At 35.0% G+C, this 25067-nt stretch overlaps 1 protein-coding gene across 6 annotated transcripts in view; it reads left to right on the top strand.

Moving 5' to 3' along the window:
* UNC13C (unc-13 homolog C) overlaps positions 1–25067 on the top strand; it is a 613180-nt gene that overhangs the window by 468659 nt on the left and 119454 nt on the right. For all 6 annotated transcript variants that reach the window (XM_040492731.1, XM_040492733.1, XM_040492734.1 and 3 more), the window contains 4 exons: positions 6091–6217; positions 14514–14610; positions 15262–15405; positions 21937–22014. In XM_040492731.1, the coding sequence (XP_040348665.1) occupies positions 6091–6217; positions 14514–14610; positions 15262–15405; positions 21937–22014 (446 nt within the window). The remainder of the gene's footprint in view (positions 1–6090; positions 6218–14513; positions 14611–15261; positions 15406–21936; positions 22015–25067) is intronic.

A 25067-nucleotide genomic window follows, 5' to 3' on the forward strand; every position in this document is an offset into this window, starting at 1 on the left:
CTAGAAAATCACACAGTGATGGTTGATGGCAGCACATTTGCTTTTGGCATGAGAATAGATTGAGTGTATACCACCCCATCCTATATACTAATACATAATTGTACATTACTGCATTATACATAAAATCCCTTACATAAACATCAACTTTCAAAAAATATATATTCTTTTCAATTAAATGCTTGTAAATGCCATCTAAAGGAAAATAGGCATATACTTTCAAATTAACAAGTGTCTTTGCACAACTTAAGCAAAGCAGTTTTATACTGGTAGTAAAATATTCATATTTAGCATTGAAAGTCAAAGATTAAATTTTGTGCAAAATTGTACGGCAATTTGGAAAACTAATTAAATGTTTTACTTGGTAAATGTAATGAGCTAGTTAAATCTTTGTTGCCAAAATTAAAAATGTAGGAGGATTGATGGCTAAATAAATTCTAAGAGTCATTTATCTTCTATGAGATAAATATAACTTTGTCAGTGTGGTCTAGCACTAAGCAGGAGATAATTTGAATGGAATTAAAGATAATTTGAAGAATATTTTGAATTTGATATTATTTCTTACATTGATATTTGGTAGGTGGCAGTTAGGATGTAATTGTAGTTTACTTGAACTGTCCCTTTATAATATATAATTACACATTATGGGAGGGATATCTAAAGACCCAAGAAAAACAGGCATGTGGATTTTGGAACAATAACAGCTCACTTTTTATAGAGTCACGTAAGTGGTAATAATAACTACTCAGAATATAGCAGAAAGCCCACAAGTATGAAATAAGGCTGACAGAAAAATAAAAAGTGGCACTAATCTATTTTACCTCTATGATTGTTCCTTTCTCAGAGCCTATTTATTGTTTTCTTAACATAAACTTAACAAGTTTGATTAACTGATTTCCTGTGTGATGGTGGATGAATTCATAGTGAGGGCTGATAGACATAGTTTTACTAACACAGTTTCGCAAAGCAAGGGAATAGCCTGAATATCTATATCCATATATACAGATAAATGCATATACACATATAAAAGAAATAAGAACGTAGAAAACAATTTGGAGGTTAATTAGCAAGTGGGTCTCAATCTTAAAACTTTTTGTAATGCAATAGAATATAATTCCAGGTAGCCCAACTCTGTAACAAACTATTTAATACATTATCGGTTTGTTTATTTCTCACTTGTATATGTCCAAGTAGGTACTTCTGATTCGGCAACTCTCTTCTGAGAATTGGTTGAGGGGCCCAGACTTCTACCCTTTAGTGGCTCTTTGATTCCACGGAGCCTTGAAATCCTCATTTGGATCTTCAGCATCTGGCTAACAAATGAGGGAAAAGAGGATTATTTCAGAGTAGGTGTTTCAGGGCAAGTCTGGAAATGGCATACATTGCTTTGGCCCAAAATTTAGTCACAGGCCAGGCCTACTGCAAGAAATGTTGGGAAATATGGTTTGGTTGTATGCCTATGAAGAAAAGGACATGGTTTAGTAGCCAAATAGTTAAATTCACCACGAATACTGATTATAATCACTAATAATGATTACAAGTCACTGCTAAAAAATGCTTAAATTATAATTAATATTTTCTACTTAAAGACAAACATCACAAGTGGGCCTTATTATACAGGAGCATACCCTTTCCAGTTTTGTTTGCATTTTCCTCAAGATCAAGCTTACATCACCAACTAACTCAATAAACTGAAAACCTCTTGCTGTATCAGCTGAAGTGCATAATACATGTAAAGATGTCCATTATTCTTGTTGAATTGGCAGAAAATGAAAACAGATGGTACTGGTCTCCTGTTTCAGTCCACAGACAGCAGTAAATATTGGTTGATAGTACATGAGAAATATGACTTCGAGAGATAGGAAAGAATTCATAGGGAGGGAAAGCATTTCTGTAAGGAGGAAGCTAATAGTAATCTTCAAAGTTTATTTTCTGCAAAGAGGCTGGTAAAACCCTGATAGTTTGAGCTATTCTGTCAGATATATTCCTAGGAACTAGAGTATGGTCTCTAGACTAGAGCAGTATTAGATTTCATTTTGCAAAAGGCTCATTGGTATCCTTCCTATCTCCTTTCCCATACTGATCCACAATGGAGAGACTTGGGAGGTGGGGAAGAAGGGAAAGTAGCCTGGCTACTCTGTGGCTACAGAAGATTCAACATCTAGAGGTGATTCTTTTCTGGAAGTGTAGGAACAGCAGGAATGAGGGGAATGTAGGAATTGAGGAAGCTTTCAGAGTCCAAGTGAATGAGTCGGGGATGTTCTGTATGTTCTGAACAGAGTACCCGAATAAGGATGGAGAAAAGACTTTTGTAATTATGGAGAAGTGAAGTGCACGTGGATTATGAAAATAAGTTGAAATTCTTTCCTGAAAAACTGACAGGGACACTGCCTACAGCTGGCTTTTACCTGCTTTCCAAAGTATAGAGATAACTTCATTGTAAGGAACAAAGATTGGTAACCTTTTTCTTTTTATGGTACAACATAAATTTAAGGTTCACTCACACTACTAAAACATCTAAAAACCTGAGAGAAGGGATAAAAACCCACAGTCTTAATTGGAGACATAGAGCTTCATGAAAGAGACACATATATATTAAATAGTACTTCAAAGAAAAATGTCTTGTTTTATATGACATGTGTCCTTTGATTCAAATTCCTCTTTGTGCAATGAACGACTAATCACAAATCATTTCTCTATTTAAGTGTTCACCTAAAGCACAAAGGTGGGGCTAAATTCGTGTCCTCTGAGAAACAGTATTCCCCTCTGCATATCAAATAATGGCACTTGCCATGTTGTATTACATGTAGTATTATATGTCACCCTTCCTGAGCTCTTTGCACATGGATCTTCATCTTTACATCCACAGTCCCTCCTACATGACCTAGCAGAAGATAAATGCTAAATAAACATTCCTGGTATAAGCTGGAACTGGCTTACCCTTACCTTCAGGATTCTGTTAATGTGCAAACACTCTTGAAGAGGTAACACATCAAGTCAGGTTCACTGATAACATTTGCAAAGTCAAGAGCACACATGGAGCCCCACTTACCATAGACCTAAATATTTATAATTTCTAAACCAAGCTAACAAACTGTTGAATGCATTGTAGTTCTATATTCCTACCTCAACAAATAAATGTCCTTGTATATTGACGAGATTAAAAACATTTCTTTTTTAATAGGCTGAATATTGGCAAAATGTCAAAGATAATACAACTTAATTATCAATGTGTATATCTAGGTGTTCTGGGTGGCAGTGTTTAGGTTTTCAAAGTAAATGTCTAAGTGTCATAAATTATATTTTTCTTTCAGAAAAATGTATTTTCATCTTTATTTCAGCACAGTTACAAATTAGGCAGTTATAATAAAATATTTTAAATGTTTTGCATTCTATTTACAGTCATGCTAAGTCACATGATGTCTGCTCTCTTTAATTTTTTCCTGATATAAAACTTTCAAGTATAAAAGTGCCTGAGTGGCTTGGTTGAGCGTCTGACTATTGATTTTGGCTCAGGTCATGATCCCAGGGTCATGACATCCAACCCCTGATCAAACTCTGCACTGAGTATGGAGTCTACTTAAGATTCTCTCTCTCTCTGTAAAATTAAAAAAAATTATATCTTGTCACTGAACTTTTTTTCTATTTCTTTTTGTATTCCTTTTTTTTTTCTTTTCTGAGATGTACTTAATATTTTTCCCATCCAATCTAAGTTTACACACAATCTTAATATTAAAGGATTAAAACATAAAATATTATTACATTCAAAATAGACATGAACTGAATGTAATTTATGTGATTTCATGTAATTTAACATAAACTATACAAAAAATTTTATTTCCAAATGTACTTTCAGATATAGTTCGTATATAGTTTGCAGAAAACTCTTTTTCTTCGAAGATACTTAAAAATATTTATTAAAATGAGGACACAATGCAAATTATCTAAGTTTTTATGTAAACCATTTGAATAAAGCTAAAATTTAATAAGTCAAACCTTGTAAATTTAAATTCCAAAAATAAAACTATTGATAATTCTAGAAGTCAGTAGATAGCTAGTTGCCAAAGAATTTCAGGCTTCATGTATATTATATCTAGAACCACACATATAAAAATTTTGAGAGTCATATGAATGATTTAGTATTCAAAATATTCCCCAGCCAGCAGGTGCACCTGTTTTGCATGCCTCATTGATTCATGAGTGCCTTCAAATGCATAAATTGAAACCAAAGAAAATGGGTACTTCTTAAAACTTGGAGATAATACTTTGTTAGGCAGTAATCTGTTGGATTTATGTCATCCAGAGAAAGAACTGGTGAGTTAGTTTGCCCTTTCTCTTAAATGCTTCCATAGCTCAAATTTCTTCCCATACTCCAAAGCAGTATCTATTTCTTTGTCAGCAATGGCAGTCGACGAACATTAGTAGCATCTGGAAGTAGTCACCTCTTGTTTTTAGAATATAGAACAAAAGATAGTCCAAAGTGTTTCTGTGAGCTTATAGGGTGTTAATCATAAGAGCAGGTGGTATCAGTCACAAGAGCAGATGTTTAGGGTTCTGGCTCACTCTGTGGGTACCACGTATGAGATCCCGAGTGACCACAATCTATTTAAGTTTTGAGTTTGTGACGAGTAGAGTCTTCTTAATGTGTGGGTGTTAAGACAAAGGTCTTACTTTATCTGGGTTTGAGGGTAGTGTTGCATTAAATTCCTAACTATGAGTTTATCAAATAAATGTCTCCTCTTATGGTGTGGAGGGATACTAGACATCTGAGGAGAAGGGTTGGGAAGAATTAACATTAAAAGAAAGAAAGAATGAAATAAATTTGGAGGGAGTTGAAGCAAAATGTTACCTAGTTCATAATTTTGTTTGGGAGTTTAGTCTATAAGTACTAGTTTATTCTTGTGTCTATGCATAACATTAGATTACAATTATAATCTCTACAAATTGTCTTGAATGAATAGTTGTTTAGATTATTCGAAAATGTTTGATTGGGGGTTGTGTTCCCTCCTGTGTTTATCATTGGTATTTAAATCCCTCTATAGTCACATTTTGGAAAACAAAGATGCCCTCAATTTGTGTTTAACAATTTAATTGCTTCAGTTAGTATTTTCAGTCTGAAATGTAAAGTATGGGATGTCTCCAATATGAATCAAAGAACTTTGCTTAAGAAACATTCACAGACCTCATGCAGAACTTGTAAGAGGACACTTCAATTTATAGTCTGGAATATTTGGGGTTTGGTTATATCTATATTTGTAGCCAGAATTGGCAGAGATATTAATATTGGAGGGAGGGGAGAAGCAGCGATAAACATGTTCAGTAATACTATTACTTGTCACTGTTCCCCAGTACTATATATCCAGATTTTAAAAGAAGAAAAAGAAAGAAACAGTCTTAAGCTATACTTTCTAAGCTAGAGCAAAAAAAAAAAAAGAAAAAAGAAAAAAGAAAAAAGAAAGAAAGAAAGAAAAGAAAAAAAAAGTCACATATTCGGAAATCCTGCTAAAGAAATGTCAAAAGAGCCATAGGGTACAAAATAATTTTAGCTGAGCTTAAAAGGGGAAGAAGAAATCATCTGGCTTAGAAGTTTGATATATTTCCTCTCCTTTTCAACTCTTAATTCTGTCAATGTTAAATATCCAGGCCAGAAATGTGGTCTACTCATTCACATTGCCAGTATTTATCAAGGATTATGTCTCCTAGTTTGATTCATGTTTTATCCATGCTTAGAGTTTTAATTCTCCCTAGAACTTTGCATCAGGCTAAAAGTAGTCAAAATATGAAAGCATGGAAATAAATAGAACAGGTTTGGTAGGTTCTAACACTTTACATCAGAATCCTCACCTTTTTTGGGCAAGCACATTAGAACATTCAAGTTACTTTTCATTATTACTTCCCCTATTCCGCAGAGGACCTAGGATGCTTTTGTGCATTTTGTGAAATTTCAGGTCTGTCTTTAACAATTCACTTAGCTTTTACCTCAAATATGCTATTCTCTTCCTTTTTAAAATACCACTAATAAAAGTAGATTAGAATACAGCAGCATTGTTGGCAAACCAAACTTTATTAAATGTTTGATTTTATCTGTTATAGAACATGAGAAGCAGCGGTTATGCAAGAGCACCGATTATATGAATTTGCATTTCAAAGTGAAATGGTTTTATAATGAATACGTGCGAGAGCTTCCTGCCTTCAAGGATGCTGTCCCTGAATATTCCTTGTAAGTAGTGATTTTCACCCCCAAGTCTTCAATTCATAGTCTTGTAAAAATTATACCTGAATTATGCAGCCCTAAAATTTCTTCTCATAGTCTCTGCGTGGATGCAGACATTTCTATTATAAAATTAACATTAAATGACTTGCATTTCTTTCGGACCATATTTAATTGAATTGTGTTGCATTTTTCAGCTACATATTTAATTGAATTGTGTTGCATTCACTTGGATATTCAACTCAAAGGAAAAGAAATACAAAACAAATATGGCTTACATAATGAGGTTATTTTCTGTGAAAGTGCTCAAACTCAGATTTTATTGGGAAAATGAAGGTATTTGTATACTGAGCATTATATTCAGATTTTTCCCTTTAATTTAAACTGAAAAATGTCTTAGAAATGCATATTTCTAAAATAGAAGTTATAATTAAACAGGTAATATTTTCATAAATATGCCTGTATCAAATACATTCCTAAGCACACAGACCTGTAATACTCTGCACCTGACATTTATCAGAATTCTATTTAATTCTATTGACGAGGGTCTTCCATATGCCAGGCACCATGTCAAGTGCTATAGGACAATAGTGAATAGGATAAAGACTGCAACCTGGAAGAAGCTTGTGCTTGATGAGATACTAATAAGTATAAAATTCATGATAAAGCAAGGCAAAATTTAATAAGTACTAATTCAAGAAGCACAAGCAAAGTGCAGTGGGTTCTCACAGAAGAGAGAACTTCTACCCTACGGAGGACTCTACATAATCTTTATGTATGGAGTAGCATTTGATATAGACTTTGAAAATTTGGTCAGTTTATGGCAAGAAAAGCATTTAGATTAAAAGGTAAGTTATGAGCATTATTATGGAATTAGGAATATATGGGCTAGGGTCCACAGGAAATAATGCCATTCTAGTGGGGTATAGGATATGTTTACAAAATGAGTAGATAGGAAATGTAGTTTTGAACTAGATTATTATAAATAAGTGCTGTGAAGCTTGCCCCACATTCTTAGGCATTGTGGGCATTGGAAGAGACAGAGAATGGGGGACAAGGAAGAGATTTAGAAGGTAGGGAGTAATGTAATGAATTTCCATTTAGTATGACTTTTCTCATAGAAGTTTATAGGGTACAGTGAGATACTGGGATAAGTTAAAAGTCTATACACATTAGACAGTGATTGTAGCAAGGATGTCAAAGATGAGTATGTGTGGGAGAGAGATTTCAAAGATAGAATTTACATAATTTGTCAACTAAATACAAATGAGGATAAAAGAAATAGGGAAGAGTTAAACATGAAATATATGTGCCAAGCAGTTGATAGTATCATTGGCTTGTAAAAAAGAGATGCTATTAGCTGGACACTTTTGTTTGGCTCTGTCTCGACGAAACTACACTAACTAAAATCAGACTGGCATGCATACTGAAGACCATTATAAAAGCTGAATAAAATTAAATAGCATCAGAAAAATCAAGGCAACCAGGATTTAAGAAGTTATGGTCCTGAGAAAAGAGAAATGCATTGAGGTGATTCCTGTATTTGCTACAAGGTTTTTTTGTTTTTTGTTTTTGTTTGTGTGTTTGTTTTGTTTTTTCTCTCCATCCTCCCTGCTCCCATGCATTTGACAATTAGCAGTGCAGGTCTTGGTGGCCAAACAGAGAATAGCAGCCTAGTTTATAGCCATCTCCCTAGGCTGGAGAAATAAAAATTGGCGTTCAGTACTATGAAGGCTGCTTGGACTTGCAGGGTCAATTCCTAGAGAGATGGGAACCCCAGAGAAGTAAACATAACATCCTGCATACAGTTTCTCCCTGAGGTATTTTCTGATTTTTAATCTGCCCTTGTGTGGAGACTGAGGTAGAAATAAGCAAGTAGAAAGCAGGGACTGAGAGGTTAAAAATTGAGTAGATATGTCAGCAGCCTCATAGTACTAGGGAGACAAAAATGAGAGGTCAAGACTTCCTAAGAAATAAGACTTTCCAGACTTTCAGGTGAGATCCTTCAGGGCTCTGAAGAACTAGAAATGGCCCAGCCTAAAATTCAGCCTTGTCTCCATTATGATCCTGTAAATACAAGGACAAATTTAGATTTTCTCAGGAGAAAATGATCAATCAAAGGTTCCATAATTTTTCATAGATAATATGTAATATTCAACAAAAAATTAGACTGTCAGGCAACAGCACCAAGTGACTAGACTCCAAGAAAAAGCAGACATTATACTTACCAGACATAGGCTTTGATGTATCTTCAAAATGTGAGAGAATTTCAACATTCTATCAGAAGAATACAATGAAAATTGCAGAACTGAAAAAGGATGAAATTAGGAATGTAACAAATGGGTTTAAAGACAGATTATATATAGCAGAAGAGGGGATTGAAAATGGAAAATAAATTTGGAGAAATTTTCCATATAAAATAGAGGGAGAGACAAAAAATACAAAATATAGAAGAAAGAATAGAACAAAGAGTACATGGGACAAATTGCAAAAGTCTAATGTACAAAGAAATGAGTCCCAGAAAAGGAGAAGAGAGAAGGCACAGTGTATGGATTTTGTAAGATGGATGAAAAAAAACATGAAACCACAGCTCAAGAATTTCTATCAGTCCTAAGCAGAATATTTAAATGCAAGAAAAACTACCTGTCATTGCATCATAGAAAAACGCTTAAAACCAAAAAAGAATTTAAAAAAACTTTCCATTTATTGAAGTCAAGGAAGGGAAGACACTTTACCTTCAAAGGAGCTACAGTAATACTCGTGGGTGATTGTTCAGTAGGAGTGACTGAAACCAGAATACACTGCAATGATACCTTTTAAGTGCTGAAAGAAAACAACTAACAAGCTTAGAGTTCTATAAGCATCAAAAATATCCTTCCAAAAATAATATATATCCTTTCAAAACAAAGTGACATAAGTATATTTATATAACTGAGAAGCTGAAAGAATCCATTTCCAGCAGATCTTCACCAAAAATATATAAGCCATACTTCAGATAGAATGAAAATGACTAAGATAAAAATATAGTAATGTAGCAAATAATGCACTACAAAATGTATGCAAAGAATAAAATTTAAAATATGTTAACTGTTTAAAAATTAAAAATCTGTAGAAGAAAATATACATAGAAGTAAAGTACAAGACAATTGGATAAACACATGCAGTTAATATGCTGTAAGATCCTTGAATTGTTCACAAAGTGTAAAATACTCCAATTTAAAAATCCTCTAGGGGCGTCTGGGTGGCTCAATCAGTTGAAGTTCGGCTTTGGCTCAGGTCATGATCTCACAGCTCATGGGTTCGAGCCCTGCATCGGCCTCTTTGCTGACAGCTCGGAGCCTGGAGCCTGCTTCAGATTCTGTCTTCCTCTCTCTCTGCCCCTAACCCACTCTCATTCTGTCTCTGTCTCTCTCAAAAATAAATAAACATTAAAAAAATCTAAAAATCCTCTAATATGTCATGGATATGTCATGGATATATAATTTATAGGGTAACCCCATAAGGTACAATATTGTGTATTCATAACACAGTAGGGTGGAGGGTAATAAAACATACCTAAAGGTAAGAAAGGAAAATGCAAAGAATAAAGAGCAGGCAGGAAATTGGGGCGGGGGGGGGCAAGATGATATTTTTAAGACTAAATATATCAGAAAATTGAATGTAATCATTAAATATTAATGGATTAATACTGGCCTACCAGATAAAATAGTAAGACCAAACTGTCTTGCTCATAATTTATGCATCTAGAAAGGTTAAATAAAAGGATGAAAATAATAATTGAGATAAAATGTTCACAAGATACTAATATTAAAAGAGACTTCAACGTAAGAAATATAATAATAAAATAATTTTGAGAAATAGAAATATTTCGTGATGACTGAAGAAGCAATTTAACAAAAGATATATCAGTTAGAAATTTAAATGTATCTCATAACATGTTAACAAAATATATAAAGCAAAAATTGTCAGAAATAAAAGGAAAAAATGAATCTACAATGCTACTTGGAGATTACATTTTTCAGCAACTGACTAAACATTCAGACAAAAAAGTCAGTAAAAATACAGAAGTTCCAACAACACAAATAACATACTTAAATATATTTATTCTTCTGTATCTATATCTGTACCTGGTCACCTAGAGGTTCCATAATTTTTTGTGGGAATTGTTTACAAACACACACACACACACACACACACACACCTATCTACAATTTATCACAAATGATGACAAAACACACATTGTTATCATATGCACTTAGTGCATTTACCAAAATAGACTATTTGTTTGACCATAAAGGAGGTCTAATGGATTTTCAAAGATTGAAATATATACTGTATATTCTAGTACCACTGTGGAATTAAGCCAGAAATCAATTCTAAGATAACTAGAAAATGACCAGATAGGGAAATTAAGCAGAAAACTCTAATTCATGAGCTAAAAAAGAAATCACAGTGTGAATTACAAAATATTTTGAACTGTGATAATAAAATATGACATATTGAAATTTGTGGATTGCAGCTAAAACAGGAAATAGAATGATATTCTATAATTCCATAGTCAGAAATTCTATAGAATTCTATGATTCTGTAGTGAGAGGAAGAAAGGTATAAAATCAATAGTGTAACTGTCAGAAGAATAGTTTAAAAACCAAATTATGTCAAAAGAAAGTAGAAGGAAGAAAATGATCAACATGACCTGAAACAAAAATAAATTTTAAAATGGAAGAAATTGCAAAGCCAAATTTGATGTTTTAAAAATATGATAAAGATAAAAGAAGACTTAGCAAGTCCAATGGGAAATGAAAGGAAAAACCGATGTCGCAAATTGTTATCTGAAAAGGACATTACTAAAGGTAGTGTAAAACATAAAAAGACATTATTTATGCCAGCACATTTAGAAGTTAGACAAAATCTCCAATTCCTTTATATAACTTACAGGCTAATGTAAAAAAAAAATTAAATAGGCCCATAAGTTTTAAAATTTGAATCCATAGTTTAAAATCACACAACAAAAACTCCAGGTGCAGAAGGCTCCAAATGGAATTCTTCCAACTATTTAAAGAAGAATGTCACCACTCTTACACAAACTCTTCCAGAAAAGGCAGGAAAACTTTTCAAATAATTTGTTGAGTTCAGCATATTTTTACCTACTAAAACTTATTGAAAATATGACATATAATTAAAGAACAATTTCTCTCTGAGCATACATTTAAAAAATAAATAGCATAGCCAATAGAATGCAATAGTTTATAAAAAGACTAATATAGCATGACCAAGAAGTATTTATTCCTGAAATACAAGATTGGTTTCACATTTTAAAAGTAATGAATGCAATTCACCACATTTAAGGAATGAAAGAGAAAATCCCTACAGTCCTTACACTGGACACAAAATAATAATTTAATAAAATACAAGACCGGTTTATTATAAAATTCTCCTAGAAGTTAAAAATAGAAGGGAACTATCTTAATATAATAAAGGCACACTCTTTCAAAAGAGAAACAACTATACAAACATTGTGCCTACTTTTCAATTGAAATGTAGTCGACAAACAGGAGTACAACATACTTGTTCAACATTATATACATTACAAATTGATCACCATATATCTAGCTACTATCTGTCACCATGCAAAATTGTTACAATATTATTATGTTTCCTCTACAGTATATTGTATTTCCATGTGTTACTTAGTTTATAACTGAAAGTTTGTACCTCTCAATCCCCTTCCTCTATTTCACACATCCCTCCCCTTTCCTCACTTCTGGCAACTGCAAGATTGTTCTCTGTATCAGTGAATTGATTTCTCTTTTGCATGTTGGTTTGGTGTTTTTACATTTCACACATAAGTGAAATCATATGGCGTCTGTGTTTTTTCATCTAACTTATTTCACTTAGTATTACACCCTCTGGGGGTGTTGTTACAAGTGGCAAGATTTCATTTTTTTATTATGGCTGATAATATTCCATTATATATCTGTACCACATCTTTATCTGTTCATTTATCCATGGTCACTTAGGTTGCTTCCATATCTGGTCTCCTGTGGTGTGGCTGACTGTGAGGTCTGACTGGCTCTGAGGTCTGGCTACTACTGTCACAGGTGCTCTATTGCATTGGCATGCGCCCAAACCTAGGCAGCATTGCTTGAGGGAACCCCAGTGCTGGCCACCATGTGTGGTGGGGCAGGGGGTTGCTTGGAAGGGGCCCCACAACTGGTTGAAGTCTCCTGCCATATGTGGCAGTGTGGGAAACCACTTGGGAGGAGAGCCAGGCCAGGGCTGGGGATTAGGCGGGGATTCTGCAGGGTCAGGCACTGGGTGCAGTAGATGGAGAGTGTCAGAAAAGGTGCCCACCAGGGCTAAGTCAACTAAAGAGAAGAGAAGTGAAAAGGAAATGGTGTCCGCCAGGCTTCTCTTCCCAGAGAATATCCCAACAGATCCTCACTCTTCTGTCACATGCTGTAAAATTAGTCAATGAAACTCCTTCACAGGTAGCCCAGGTGCTTTACAAAGTGCTGCCTCTGTGCTGGGACTCAAAGTAAGTGAGATTGAGTGCATGTCCTTTAAGAGTAGAGTTTCCATTTTCTGTTGCTCTCTGGCTTTTCTGGATATAAGCCCTGCTGGTTTCCAAAGACATATTATGGGTGCTCATTTTCCTGGTGAGGTTGTCTGGGCTAGGGAGCCTAATGTGGGTCTCAGACCCCTTATTCCTCAGGGAGGGACAGTTACAGTATCCCTCTCTCTTGTGGGTCATTACACTGACAGGCATCAGTCCTGACTGGACCACCTCTCCACCTGTCTTAGCTGTCTCCTTGTGGCTAACAGATAATATCTGTTCTGTTATTCTTCACTTCATTCTCTGAGATAGTTGTATACATAATTATAGATTTTGGTGTGCCTGTGAGAGGACAAAAGCTCAGGATCTTCCTACTCTGTCATCTTGATCCCCTTCCTCTCCAAACATTATGCTTATTGACAATATTTTGAAAGTTTCCCCCTGAGATAAAAAAAACAATGACACTGAGAGCTGATAACATCACCTTTATTGTACTAAAAGTGCTATATAATACAATAAGACAAGAAAGAAATAGAAAAAATAGAATGATTGCAAAAGCATATATTAATGCTGTCAGTATCTGTGTATGACATAATTGTGCATCTAGAAAACCCAAAAGAAACTACAGGGTAACTAATAGAATTAAAAAGAGAATAAGTCTGTGTAAAAGTTAATTAAGTTTCTATATAATACCCACAGGCAATTAAAAAATTACATATAAACCTTACCATTTAAATATCATTAAAATCATGAGAAACAAATGGTGATGAGAGATGTGCAAGCCTTCTACTTCTAGAATGTGTTACTTAGAGACATGTTACTAAGAGACATTTAAGATGAACTTAAATAATATACACAATGTTCCTAAAAGGTGTATTACTGTACAGATAGTAATTCTCCCCCCTTGACTTATAGACTTATTGACTTAATGCAATCCCACTAAAAATTTCAGCAGATATTTTTGTGCAAATTGACAAATTCAATCAAAAAATGAGTACAGAAATACAAAGGATTAGGAATAGCCAAGATAATCTTGAAGACGAAGGAAGAAAAAAAAAAAACCTTGAGAGCTGCACTATTAGTTATGAAGACTTAATCAAAAGATACAGCTATTAAATGAAGTGGTGTTAGTGTATGACAAATAGACCAATAGGAGACAAACCCACATACTCCATTACCTGATATGCACCAATGATGCCAATTAAAGGCAGCAGGGAGAAGGATTATCTTCTAAAATAAAAGATGCTTTGCACTTGCACCTCCACATGGAAAAAAGAACTTTGAAACTTTGACTATTCACAAAACCCAACTGCGGATGGATTACAGATCACAAGTCAGAGATGAGCACCTAGGATGAGTTAAAGGAAAATAAATAGTCAGTATGGGCGGAAGCCCAACAGTGAAGTACTAAAAAGTGAGAGAATGGCATAATAGGGGACACAGCACACATGATTGACATTTTATAAAATTTTGAATTATAAAGGGAATTGTAGGGTGGGGATTGGGAACTAAGCTTATTTTAAAAACCATGGGAAGAGCTAAGAAAGAGATAGACAATGAAAGTAAATAAACAGGGATGTATGTGTTTGATGACGTAAAGCTAAAGGTCTCCAGGAAACAGAACTACAAAAAAGGGAATGAAAAGAGATTTTAGGTCCTGAATTACTCTCATGTAAGGAAAGAGCAGTATTCACTGTTAATTATGTGCAAATGACATCTTTTATGGTATGTAACACTATTTTTTTTTAGGTGGTTTGAGCCTTTTGTCATGCAGTGGCTAGATGAAAATGAAGATGTATCAATGGAGTTTCTTCATGGAGCACTAGGAAGAGACAAAAAAGATGGAGTAAGTTTAAATTAGTTTAAGATTACTTTTTGTCAATACTCTTTCACACTATTCACTTGTAACATAACGGGGATTGTTAGGCTCATTGTTATTAATTAATTTTATTTTAATCCTCTAATGACCAAAATAAATGTAAAACACAACTTTTAAGGGCTGCTAGAAACTCTAGGGAATTGTTTTAAAAAAAAAAATTACCCTTTTGCTTCCAGGATTCCTTTACCTCTTGAATTGATCTGGGTCTACAAGTTCACCAAGCTTAAACAAAACTTCCTGGTCCTGAAAGCTTTCCAGGATTTCAAGATTAGGAGCAGACACCCTCCAAATCCCTCCGGAACAACTTAAAAGTCTTGAGCCACAATAGGCTTGCTAACCTATCTTTGTATCTATGGGGAATGAGAGAACTAGTCCCTCAATGTAGAAATGGAAAAACCAATTAATTTAATAGGAGCCTGTCTCTAATACTAGTTCTAATACTTTTCCAGGAAAGGAGATGAAAGATTTTGAAATGGGTAAGCATTTTATTAAATGGGAAATGAAGGCATATGAGATGAAGTTACATGGTATAGGAGATTCACTTATTTACGTGATTTGACTCTTTCCACAGTCCCTCTAATGTGCTTATTGGAATGGTATCGCCTTCTCTCCCTTCAGTTCCAGCAGACGTCTGATCATGCCCTCTTCTCTTGTTCTGTGGTTGATGTCTTTGCTCAGCTTAACCAGAGCTTTGAGATCATTAAGAAACTGGAGTGCCCTAATCCTGAAGCATTATCTCACTTAATGAGAAGATTTGCAAAGGTGGGTTAAATGGAGTGCATCCTTTCTTTTCTGAGATGGTGGCATTTATTATTTTCTCACATAGAATTTGACAAATGCTATTGTTGTTTGTAGTATTACTCTTCTTTGACACCACTACCCCAATTGAATTTCTAATTCTAGTACCAATAGGTTCTGTTTCCAGGCTTGTCATCTGACTTTCTTTCTGCCCTTTTTGTTTATTAAATATGAATTTATCATCTTTAAAAATCTGTTATTCACATTAGTGATTCAGTTGTTCGTACCATTGAGGGAACTACTATGGATGGCAAAATTATTCCAGATATGGTGCTTCTTAGCTGAAAATGAGCCTTGGCATTTCATATTTAAATTGCAAGTATTTTTAACGGACCCTATACTACAATGAAAAGTCTATAAGACTTGGAGTCATGAAAACAGAGTTCTCATTTCAAATCAGCCAATAACTGTGGTATGAGTCTGAGCCATTCATTCCATTTTTATGAAATGTAGTTTTCTTAGTTGACAGATTGATTTTGATCAGATTACATACTCTTAAGATTTCTTTCTCCACATATATATAAAAACAAATATACAGCTTTGACATGTTAAAAAATAAAGGAATGCCAAAACTCAATTAAATTATATAATATTTAAGATGTATTAATTTGTAAGGGCTGCCATAATTAAATACCACAGAATCATGGCTTAAAAAGAGAAACGTTATTTTTTTTTTACAGTTCTGGAGGCTAGAGGTCTGACTGAGATCAAGGTATCAGCAGATTTAATTTCTTCTGAAGCTTCTCTCCTTGGCTCAGGGATGTCAGCCTTCTTAATGGGTCCTCATGTGATCCTTCTTCTGTGCACATGCACCCCTGGTGTTTATTTGTGTACCCAAATTTGCTTTTCTTATAAAGACACTAGCTAGTTTTCTCAGGTAGGCACTTCAAGGGGCCCTCGGATCATCGCAGAGAGGTGCCTTTGAACTGCTAGAAACAGTTACTGTTCTGTTCAAGTCTTGATGCCAAGGTTGAGGGCTGGTTGAGAAGAGGGCTCAGAGAAGGCTGGCTGGAGTTTGGTCAAGGAAAGAGTCTTTGTCACCCTCTGTCATTCTGTGATTGGGATTCTAGCCTGAGAGATCCCAAAGAAGAGAGAACATAGGACTCAGAGAGAGCTGATGGAACTAGAATTGGAAGCTTAGGTCCTCATTGTAAGAAGTCTTGAAGAACAGGCAAAGTGGCCAAACTTCTTTTAGTAGAAAGTAGGAGCTGTGAGATATATAGGTAGGTAGGTAGGTAGGTAGATAGATAGATGCAAGAAAGAAAGGAAGGAAGGAACGAGAAAGAAGAAGAAGGAAGGAAGGAAAGAAAATGAGATGCCAGTGAAGACTTTTAGGTAGATAAACTGTTAGCCTAAACTGTATTACATTATTTGTGTCCCATCAAGTATTTTGAACTCTAGTCTTCATCTGTTAATTAGATAGGCTAAAGTAATCTCCTGCTTTTAACGATAATAGCTAAAAATCATTTCTCTTGGTCATCTCTAGAGGAAACTGTTGGTAGCAGCTGATTTCAGTCTCCCAGCGTGGTAAAATCTGCAGTAAGCTCTGCGGGAGAATTACTCTAAAAAAATTCTCTAAGAAAGTCCTTTCTCGATGAACAGCTGCATTTTGGGTGCCTGCCAAGAGAACAATGAAAGGGGGTCATTAGGGATACTGTAGAAAAAAGTGTGTCACATGCTATTCTTGGAAATCTGTGGGACTTGTGGAAGAAGGGTCATTTGAGAGTTTAATAATCTCAGAGCTAATATATTTGGTAACATGCTATTGTAATTGTGCACTCTATGAGAAAGGTAACTGGGATTCACCCTCAGAGTGGTCATGTAGCAGGTTATGTAAGCCGGAAGCATATAAGTATCGAGAGCAGAATGAAAGCTCCACTAGGGGTCAAGGCCTTGGGCCTCAGACCACCCTCCGCTCCTTCGTAGTTTTGACCTTTCTGCAGCTGTGAAGCCGCACCCAGCTGTGTTTAGACTGCCCAAGGTATAAGCAAGTGGGCTGGAGGAAAGTATAAAGAAGTGGGAAATTACAAAGAGAGTTATGTTAGAATCACACACAGGAAAACACATTCTCTGAAGTGAGGAGAAAAGAATTAGGCTCCATGTGTCACTGAGGAAATGTGAGGGTTTTTTTGGCACAATAAAAAAAATTTTACATAACTAAAATTTGTTCAATCCATGTAAATTCAATACTACCCAATTATTATCATGAGGAAATATTGTGAGAAAATAAACCTTTTCTGGGAAAGTAGAAATGGGTAATTTCATTGACAAATAAATTCTATTTTGTTGGAATGATTTTTAAAATCATAAAAATGAGGGGCGCCTGGGTGGCGCAGTCGGTTAAGCGTCCGACTTCAGCCAGGTCACGATCTCGTGGTCCGTGAGTTCGAGCCCCACGTCAGGCTCTGGGCTGATGGCTCAGAGCCTGGAGCCTGTTTCCGATTCTGTGTCTCTCTCTCTCTCTCTGCCCCTCCCCCGTTCATGCTCTGTCTCTCTCTGTCCCAAAAATAAATAAACGTTGAAAAAAAAAATTTTTTTTAAATCATAAAAATGAAAACTGGGACTTTATGGTTAATATAATCAGGTATTTCACAGCCATGTCATACTATTAGAATTGGTGTTCTTTCATTACATGTGACCATTGGTCTTAAAAACCCTATCCTTCTTAGAATTAGGATCCTTGTGTCAGAATATTGAAATCATATTCTCTTCCTGGAACTTATATTGATTTAAACCTCCCAGAGAAAAGACATCAAAAATGATAACAGCAAACATTTGGGAAGACTGAGTCTTCTAAAGTGGGATTTAAAGGAATGGTTTGTTCTTATGAAAGCATATGTAAAACTGAATATACCAAAGAGATGCTTCACATTTCATAGCTCTGATGACAGGCAAAGAGTGCATGTGGGCAGTGAACATTTCTATGGCTATATTGCTGCTCTTGGTAAATATGAGCAGTTTAATTAAAAAAAGAGATATGAAGCAATGATATCTTCATTATTAAAAACAAACCAACGAATGTTGACTTTTGGCTATGATTCAGGCTGGTTTTTATTTTTGTTTTTGTTTTTATTGAGTTTCCAGGGACTGGGGACACTATGGTGAATGAGACACACGTATTCCTTGTTCTTGGGGAATGTAATCCTAATTTTCAAACTTACTGATGATAATTAATTGACCATCACTATGTACTTATCACTTTACATATTTTGTCTTGCTTATTCTTCACTACAACCCCATGACACAGATACTATTATTTTTCCTAATCATTCCAGTGATGAAACAAGCTTAGAAAGTTTCAGTAACTCAAACAAGGCACCCACCTAGAAATGGTATGGATAAAGTGCTTGTAACCACTGAGCAATACTACCTCCACAATCTGGTATCATCACAAATCAATCGATAAGTCAGAAAGCAGCAATTCACCATTTATTTTCAACCTTTGAGCCAAACCTAGGCAACTCTCTGGATTCTATCTTATGCTGCATGCATTAAAATACAGTGCTGTAAATCACTGAAGTGACATTTCTGATGTCACTTACTAGATAGCATACTTCTTATCCTCCATGCATTGTTCTAATCCTGAATGTTCCACAACTAAAGTGGGGCTGAAAAGATGGATTTTGAACCAGGGCTCTTATCTTACTGATTGCAAGAGTAATACCCTAGATGGACCTACTGGTGGTGTTGACAGGATATCTAGCCCATTTCAAGAGCATGCCATTAGCTCAGGAGATCATAATGACTTTGGGTAATTGATCACTATCTCACTTAGTAATACCAGTAGCTGCATGTCAAATGAGAGCAGATTGCAGATGGGAGATATTTGGATAATCCTGTCTGATCCTTTAAATGTAGAGAATCCCTAGCTTCATTCCCACAATCCTATTAGAATTTCATTTTATTTCATCTGGAGCTCTTTGAATGGCAATTCCTTTACTGCATCCATAAGAGAATCATCTACACCTCGTGACTCTGTCTTCATATAAACTGTATTTTATTATAGAACAGAATGGAAACAGCTTCTGTTAGACTCTTGCCTCTCTCTCTCTCTGCTGTCCCCATTTCTGAAGCCGCAAGAGTCCCATAAAGATAAAATCCTGAACTAAATTCACACAGTCAGAAGGAAGTTCTGTCTTCCAGGCTTTGCTAGTATACCTTCCATCAACAGGTTCTCTCTGAAGAGTTCACCTATACCCTACTCTACGTTAGTTAGGACTGTGGTTTTCAAACTTTAGCTTGCAGCAGAATCACCTTGGAGGCTTATTAATAAACACCAGAATTGCTGATTCAGTAGACCTGGAGTAGTACCAGAGAACTGGCCCTTCTAGCACGCTCCTAGGCAAAGCTTGTGATACAGCTGGAGATGTGTCTTAGGAAGGTATGTCACATGTAACTGCTTACTAGTATTAAAAAATTAATACCTGATAAGGTTTTATTTTGTTGAATGAATTAGAATTGAAATTTAAGTTGCTTCTAAAATGTACATGAAGCCTGTCCTTCAGGTATACTTTGTACATTAGTAAAGAAGTAGATATTGTTATAGCCAGTGTATCTACAGCTCCTATGGGAACAAGGCCCTACACCATATACTACATGGCTGAGCTCTTGGCCTTACCCACAGCTCCTTCTCATTTGCTAACCATTGGCATCTGTAGGTTAGTAAATGTAAGATCCTAGGATCAGTTGTCCCCAAGTGGGAATTCAACAGACTAGGGCTTTCCTATAGAGAAGAGTCAAATGTCAGACCATGGGGGATACCTTGAGAATAATCTGAATTGAATATCTGGACTCCCCTCTCCAAACTTTATCTGGAGCAAGTTATAGTCTCTGAATTGCAACAAGATCCTCAATTCAGACTTGGCTTTGTTTTTATATCACAGTGAAATGATTCTTAGCGTTTGTACAATCATTAGAACCTGCAAATTGAAAGCAGTGTTCGTATGTACAAGAAAATTAGTACTTTTTAGGTAAGTCCCAAAGTCATTTTCAGCATTATATATAGAGTAAAATTTGAACAGCTGCATTTGGAAGATGCTTCAGTCTGATCAGCCATCTGTTTTCCTAGATCTATTGGTCTCCCACTTCGTAAGATTTTATATTTTCCAAGACCAACTGTATATTTAAATTGACGCTTATTATCAACATGCTTTGTATTTCCACAAAATATCAATTTTCTTTCTGGATGTTTCCCCTAATTTAAGGTTTTCACTATGGTCTTAAACATCTGTAAAACAAGTTCATAGTTCCATTTGAATTCAGGTTTATAGATTAAGGAGTTGAGTTGAAGGAGAGATGTTTAGGGTGTTTCCTGAGTTATTTTGAGCCATGCAAAGAAAATTCAGATTAATATATTGCACAAAAAACAAAAGCCGTCCTTTTCTATAAGAAGAGATAGTATTTATCTATAATTATTATTGCATTCTCTCCTAAGAAAATCATGTCCACATTTGGCTTAGGATAATTCAAGCTATGTGAGTAAAAGTAGGATACAAATGCATCAATATATCTTTGAGTAACTGAAATAAAATTTAACAAAATGTGTTTGTTTTTCCTTATTTTTGCATAATTAGTGGAAGCAGATGGCATCCTTAAGCTGAGAAACATTTATTAAATGGAGAAGGAAAATGTGGAACTAGGATGAAGAGGACAGAAAGAAGGCAAAAATGGGACATTTTTTAGAAAATAATTTGTCAATAAATAATTTAGTAAATTAAGTTAAATGTATTGAAATAGTGTGATACAACAAAAGCTGAAGTTTTAGGTTTCCATAGGTGGTCTTTGATATTAGTAAGGCTCCTTATAGAAAATTACTGAAAATATCCATTGCTAGGTGACTTGCACAGGAATGCTCTGATCCCACTTATAATTGTAGAAGGTATTTAGGAACATGGTAGAAAGTTGAGAAAATGACCAGCACAGAGACTTTGGGCATGGTATATGGATGTGTGATAAGAGTGAGAGGGGTGTAGGAACTAGAAACCATGAGGAAGGAGTCAAAGCATAAGGCAGGTTGTTTGGGGCCTGAGGGGAGGAGTGTTATTGTCATTAAGTAATAAGCATCCAATCATAGAGGAGGTTGTCACAAAATCGTGTATCTTTGGAGTATTTAGTTAAGTTACAAATAAAGAATTTTATGGGGCATCTGGCTGGCTCAGTCAGTGGAGCATGTGACTCTTGGTCTCAGGTCATGAGTTTGAGCCCCACAATGGGTATAGAGATTACTTAAAAATAAAATCTTCAAGAAAAAAGAATTTTATGCTAGAGAGATTATATTACAATTGAATTAATTCATGTGGATTATCTTTCACAGGTACTCAGAAATACCACAAATTCTCATCTAAACGTAAAAGTTTGAGATGCTTCTTTTGACAAGGGCATAGATTTAATCACTGCTTATGGCCCCCTTGTAGCTAAAAAAGAAAAGTTGGCCTGATTAGCAGTAAACTGGGTAGTGTGTGCATAACTGGATACATTTTACAATTCTTTCCCCAGACTATCAATAAAGTACTGCTTCAGTATGCTGCGATTGTATCGAGTGATTTCAGTTCATACTGCGATAAGGAAAATGTGGTAAGTAAAACCCTGCCTTCATGTTATCCCGTTGAGATGTACTTTTTTAAACTAATAAGTAAGCAGGAGAAATTCCTGTTTTCTTTCTGTTTTCAAGAATAATAGGGAATAAGGGATCTCTAGAAACAGTTTGAAAACTTCTCTAGGAGTCCGGTTACATTACAGAATCGGAGAAAGGTTAAGAGCATCTCAAGGTCAGCCAACTTGTGGTTTTCCATGATCGTGAGGAACAAGATTCACATAAACAATTAAAAACCCACATAATCATAAGACATTAAACTAGGAATTAAAAAGTTGTTTAGATCGACACAAACAGAGTAGTTTGGCCTCCAGTACCAAAGTGAGTATAATTTATCTTTTGGTTTTCAAATAAATTGAGAAAGATAGTTAAAGTAAGAAATGATTCTGATTTCTACTCCAAGTTATTAACTTAGCCTTTTATTTTTTGGATGATTGAGAAAATCTTTATAAATTCAAACCAGCAATGCACCTTAATAAAAAGCACAAAGGGAAGTAAGATAAACTAAAGTGATTTAGAGGATAATCTGTGTTTATTCTATTGTGGAAGGTGAAATCTTTCCTATTCACCATATGTAATATTAGGAGAAATATATTGGCAACATTATAGGAATTTTTTTGAACAATGAAAAAATATATTACAAAAGTTAGTACTAGATTTTTAAAGAGGAAAACCAGTCCCCCCCCCCTTAAAAAATTAGTTCCCACTATCAGGCGAACCTAAAATAGAATTCCCACTGAAACCTCATTGATCTCTGGCTGACAGCTCATTAATATGTCAGTCTTAATGGTTCTTGAGGGTCCCAGAAGATACTTCTTTCTCTTAAATTTTTATGCTGCCTAGAAATTTTATGAAAATTCCCACATATCCAGCAGTGATTTCTAACTGCCATTGATTATAAATACTCTAATAGGCAAGATATTGATTTACTCAAGGCATATATTTATAATTAAATTTATAATGCATTTGAAATATATTATGATGAAAATCAAAAACAGTGCCAGGTAATTTCAGAAAAAAATTCTGATTATATTAGGATAGCCAGTTGAACATTTTGAAAGGTAGCTATGAATTACCAAGGATAATTCTTGTCATTCAGAAAAGAAAATTAGCCTTAAGGACTCCTGCAGACTTTCACTGTATTATGAGGTAACATTCTATAGTATATTTTATTTTTAAAAACATTGGAGAAAAAAATCATATATCAATGTTTATTATTACTTGTATTTTGTCTGTATATTTTATACTTTTCAAAATCAAGTATTTATAAAGAAAGAGAATAAATACTCTTGCAAATATTACAGCACAAGAACTTTTTTCCTCAATGCTTTTCTTTCCTAGTTCCTGGTATCTTAATAAGTCTTAGACTCTCATTCAAATGCCAAACATCATTTTCGCTTTTCCGTGAAAGAACGGCAATTACCTGCTTAGTTATGCTTTCAGCTGAGATAAATTGAAGAGGTTCATTTGTACATTTATGCATGTGCATAGAACTATTATAGGTTTCTTTCAATATCAAGAACATCATAAGTTGTTTTTCCCCCTCAGTATATTTATGCCCATATACCTATTTCTTCTGCAAATTGATCTAGAAACTTTTAAAGAGGGACATCCAGGAGCACCTCGGTGGCTTAGTTGAGTGCCTGACTCTTCATTTTTGTTCAGGTCATAATCCCAGGGTCTTGGAATCAAGCCCCGTGTCAGGCTCAGCACTGAGCATGGAGACTGCTTAAGATTCTCTCAATCTCTCTCTCTCTCTCTCCTTCTGCCCTCTTCCCTGCTTGCACTCTCTCTCTCTCTCTCTCTCTCTCTAAAAAATAAAAAAAAAAACAAAAAATAGAGACATCCTTTAAGAGATAACCATAACATGCTTTCCCAGGGGTCAGAATTAAAGTTGATAGTTAAAATGTTAGAATGTTAGATAGTTAAAATGACTCGGGGCGCCTGGGTGGCGCAGTCGGTTAAGCGTCCGACTTCAGCCAGGTCACGATCTCGCGGTCCGTGAGTTCGAGCCCTGCGTCGGGCTCTGGGCTGATGGCTCAGAGCCTGGAGCCTGTTTCCGATTCTGTGTCTCCCTCTCTCTCTGCCCCTCGCCCGTTCATGCTCTGTCTCTCTCTGTCCCAAAAATAAATAAACGTTGAAAAAAAATTAAAAAAAAAGACAATAATTTTTTCTAAATTTTTTTAAGTTAGAACTTTGTTTTAAATTGAAAATGGATCACAAGTTTTTTAATCTGTTGTCTCTGTACTCCAAAATACAGCAACACAACATATATAAATCAGAATTACTTTATTTTGAATATTTTTGAAAATCTTTCTCAGCTCAGAAACACCCTTTAAGTGATGTAGAAATGGCCATAGTCCCAACATAACTAACTTTCATATTCACTGTAGTTAAGGTTCCTAACTTTGTTCTAGATGAAATACATTATGATATTTTTAGGGGAAAAGCCAAATTATATACAAATAAAAAGATTACAACTTGAACATAGGTTCTTTTATCTAACTAAACTCCTCAAGAAATGATACCTCTGAATTGGGTTAATGTTCCCTTTCCTGTACATATTAGCTGTTTTGTTTTGTTTTCAGTGACCATGGAGGTGCTTAAAATAAAAGCTATTTCCAGATTAGCTGTAAGTTAGATTCAGGTCTCAGTAGTGATTTGGTAAATTGATTCAATAAAATTGATAATTGGACATTTCAAAGTCAGAGAAAGCTTAATGAAAGAGGAGAGTCTCATATTTATTTTTATCTCTCTCTGAATAACTGAATCTTTTTTTTTAATGTAGCCTTACCTGACGCCAATAGCAATCCATGCTAAGTGAGCACACAGTCCATTTTGTTTCTTAGTTGTTCTTTTCCATTGGAAATGGTCATATAAAAAGGCTTGGAGGTTGGTTTGTGCTCATACAACTATTACTGAAGTACTGTTATATGTGCCAAAAAAGATAAGCTTGAATGCCAATATCAAATAATCATAGAAGAGACCACCTAGTTAACTTAGACCCATGGGGAGCAGGGTGATACAACCTTTT

This window comes from Herpailurus yagouaroundi, unplaced genomic scaffold, assembly GCF_014898765.1.
Source record: "Herpailurus yagouaroundi ecotype Mexico unplaced genomic scaffold, PumYag 184, whole genome shotgun sequence".
NCBI lineage: Eukaryota > Metazoa > Chordata > Mammalia > Carnivora > Felidae > Herpailurus > Herpailurus yagouaroundi.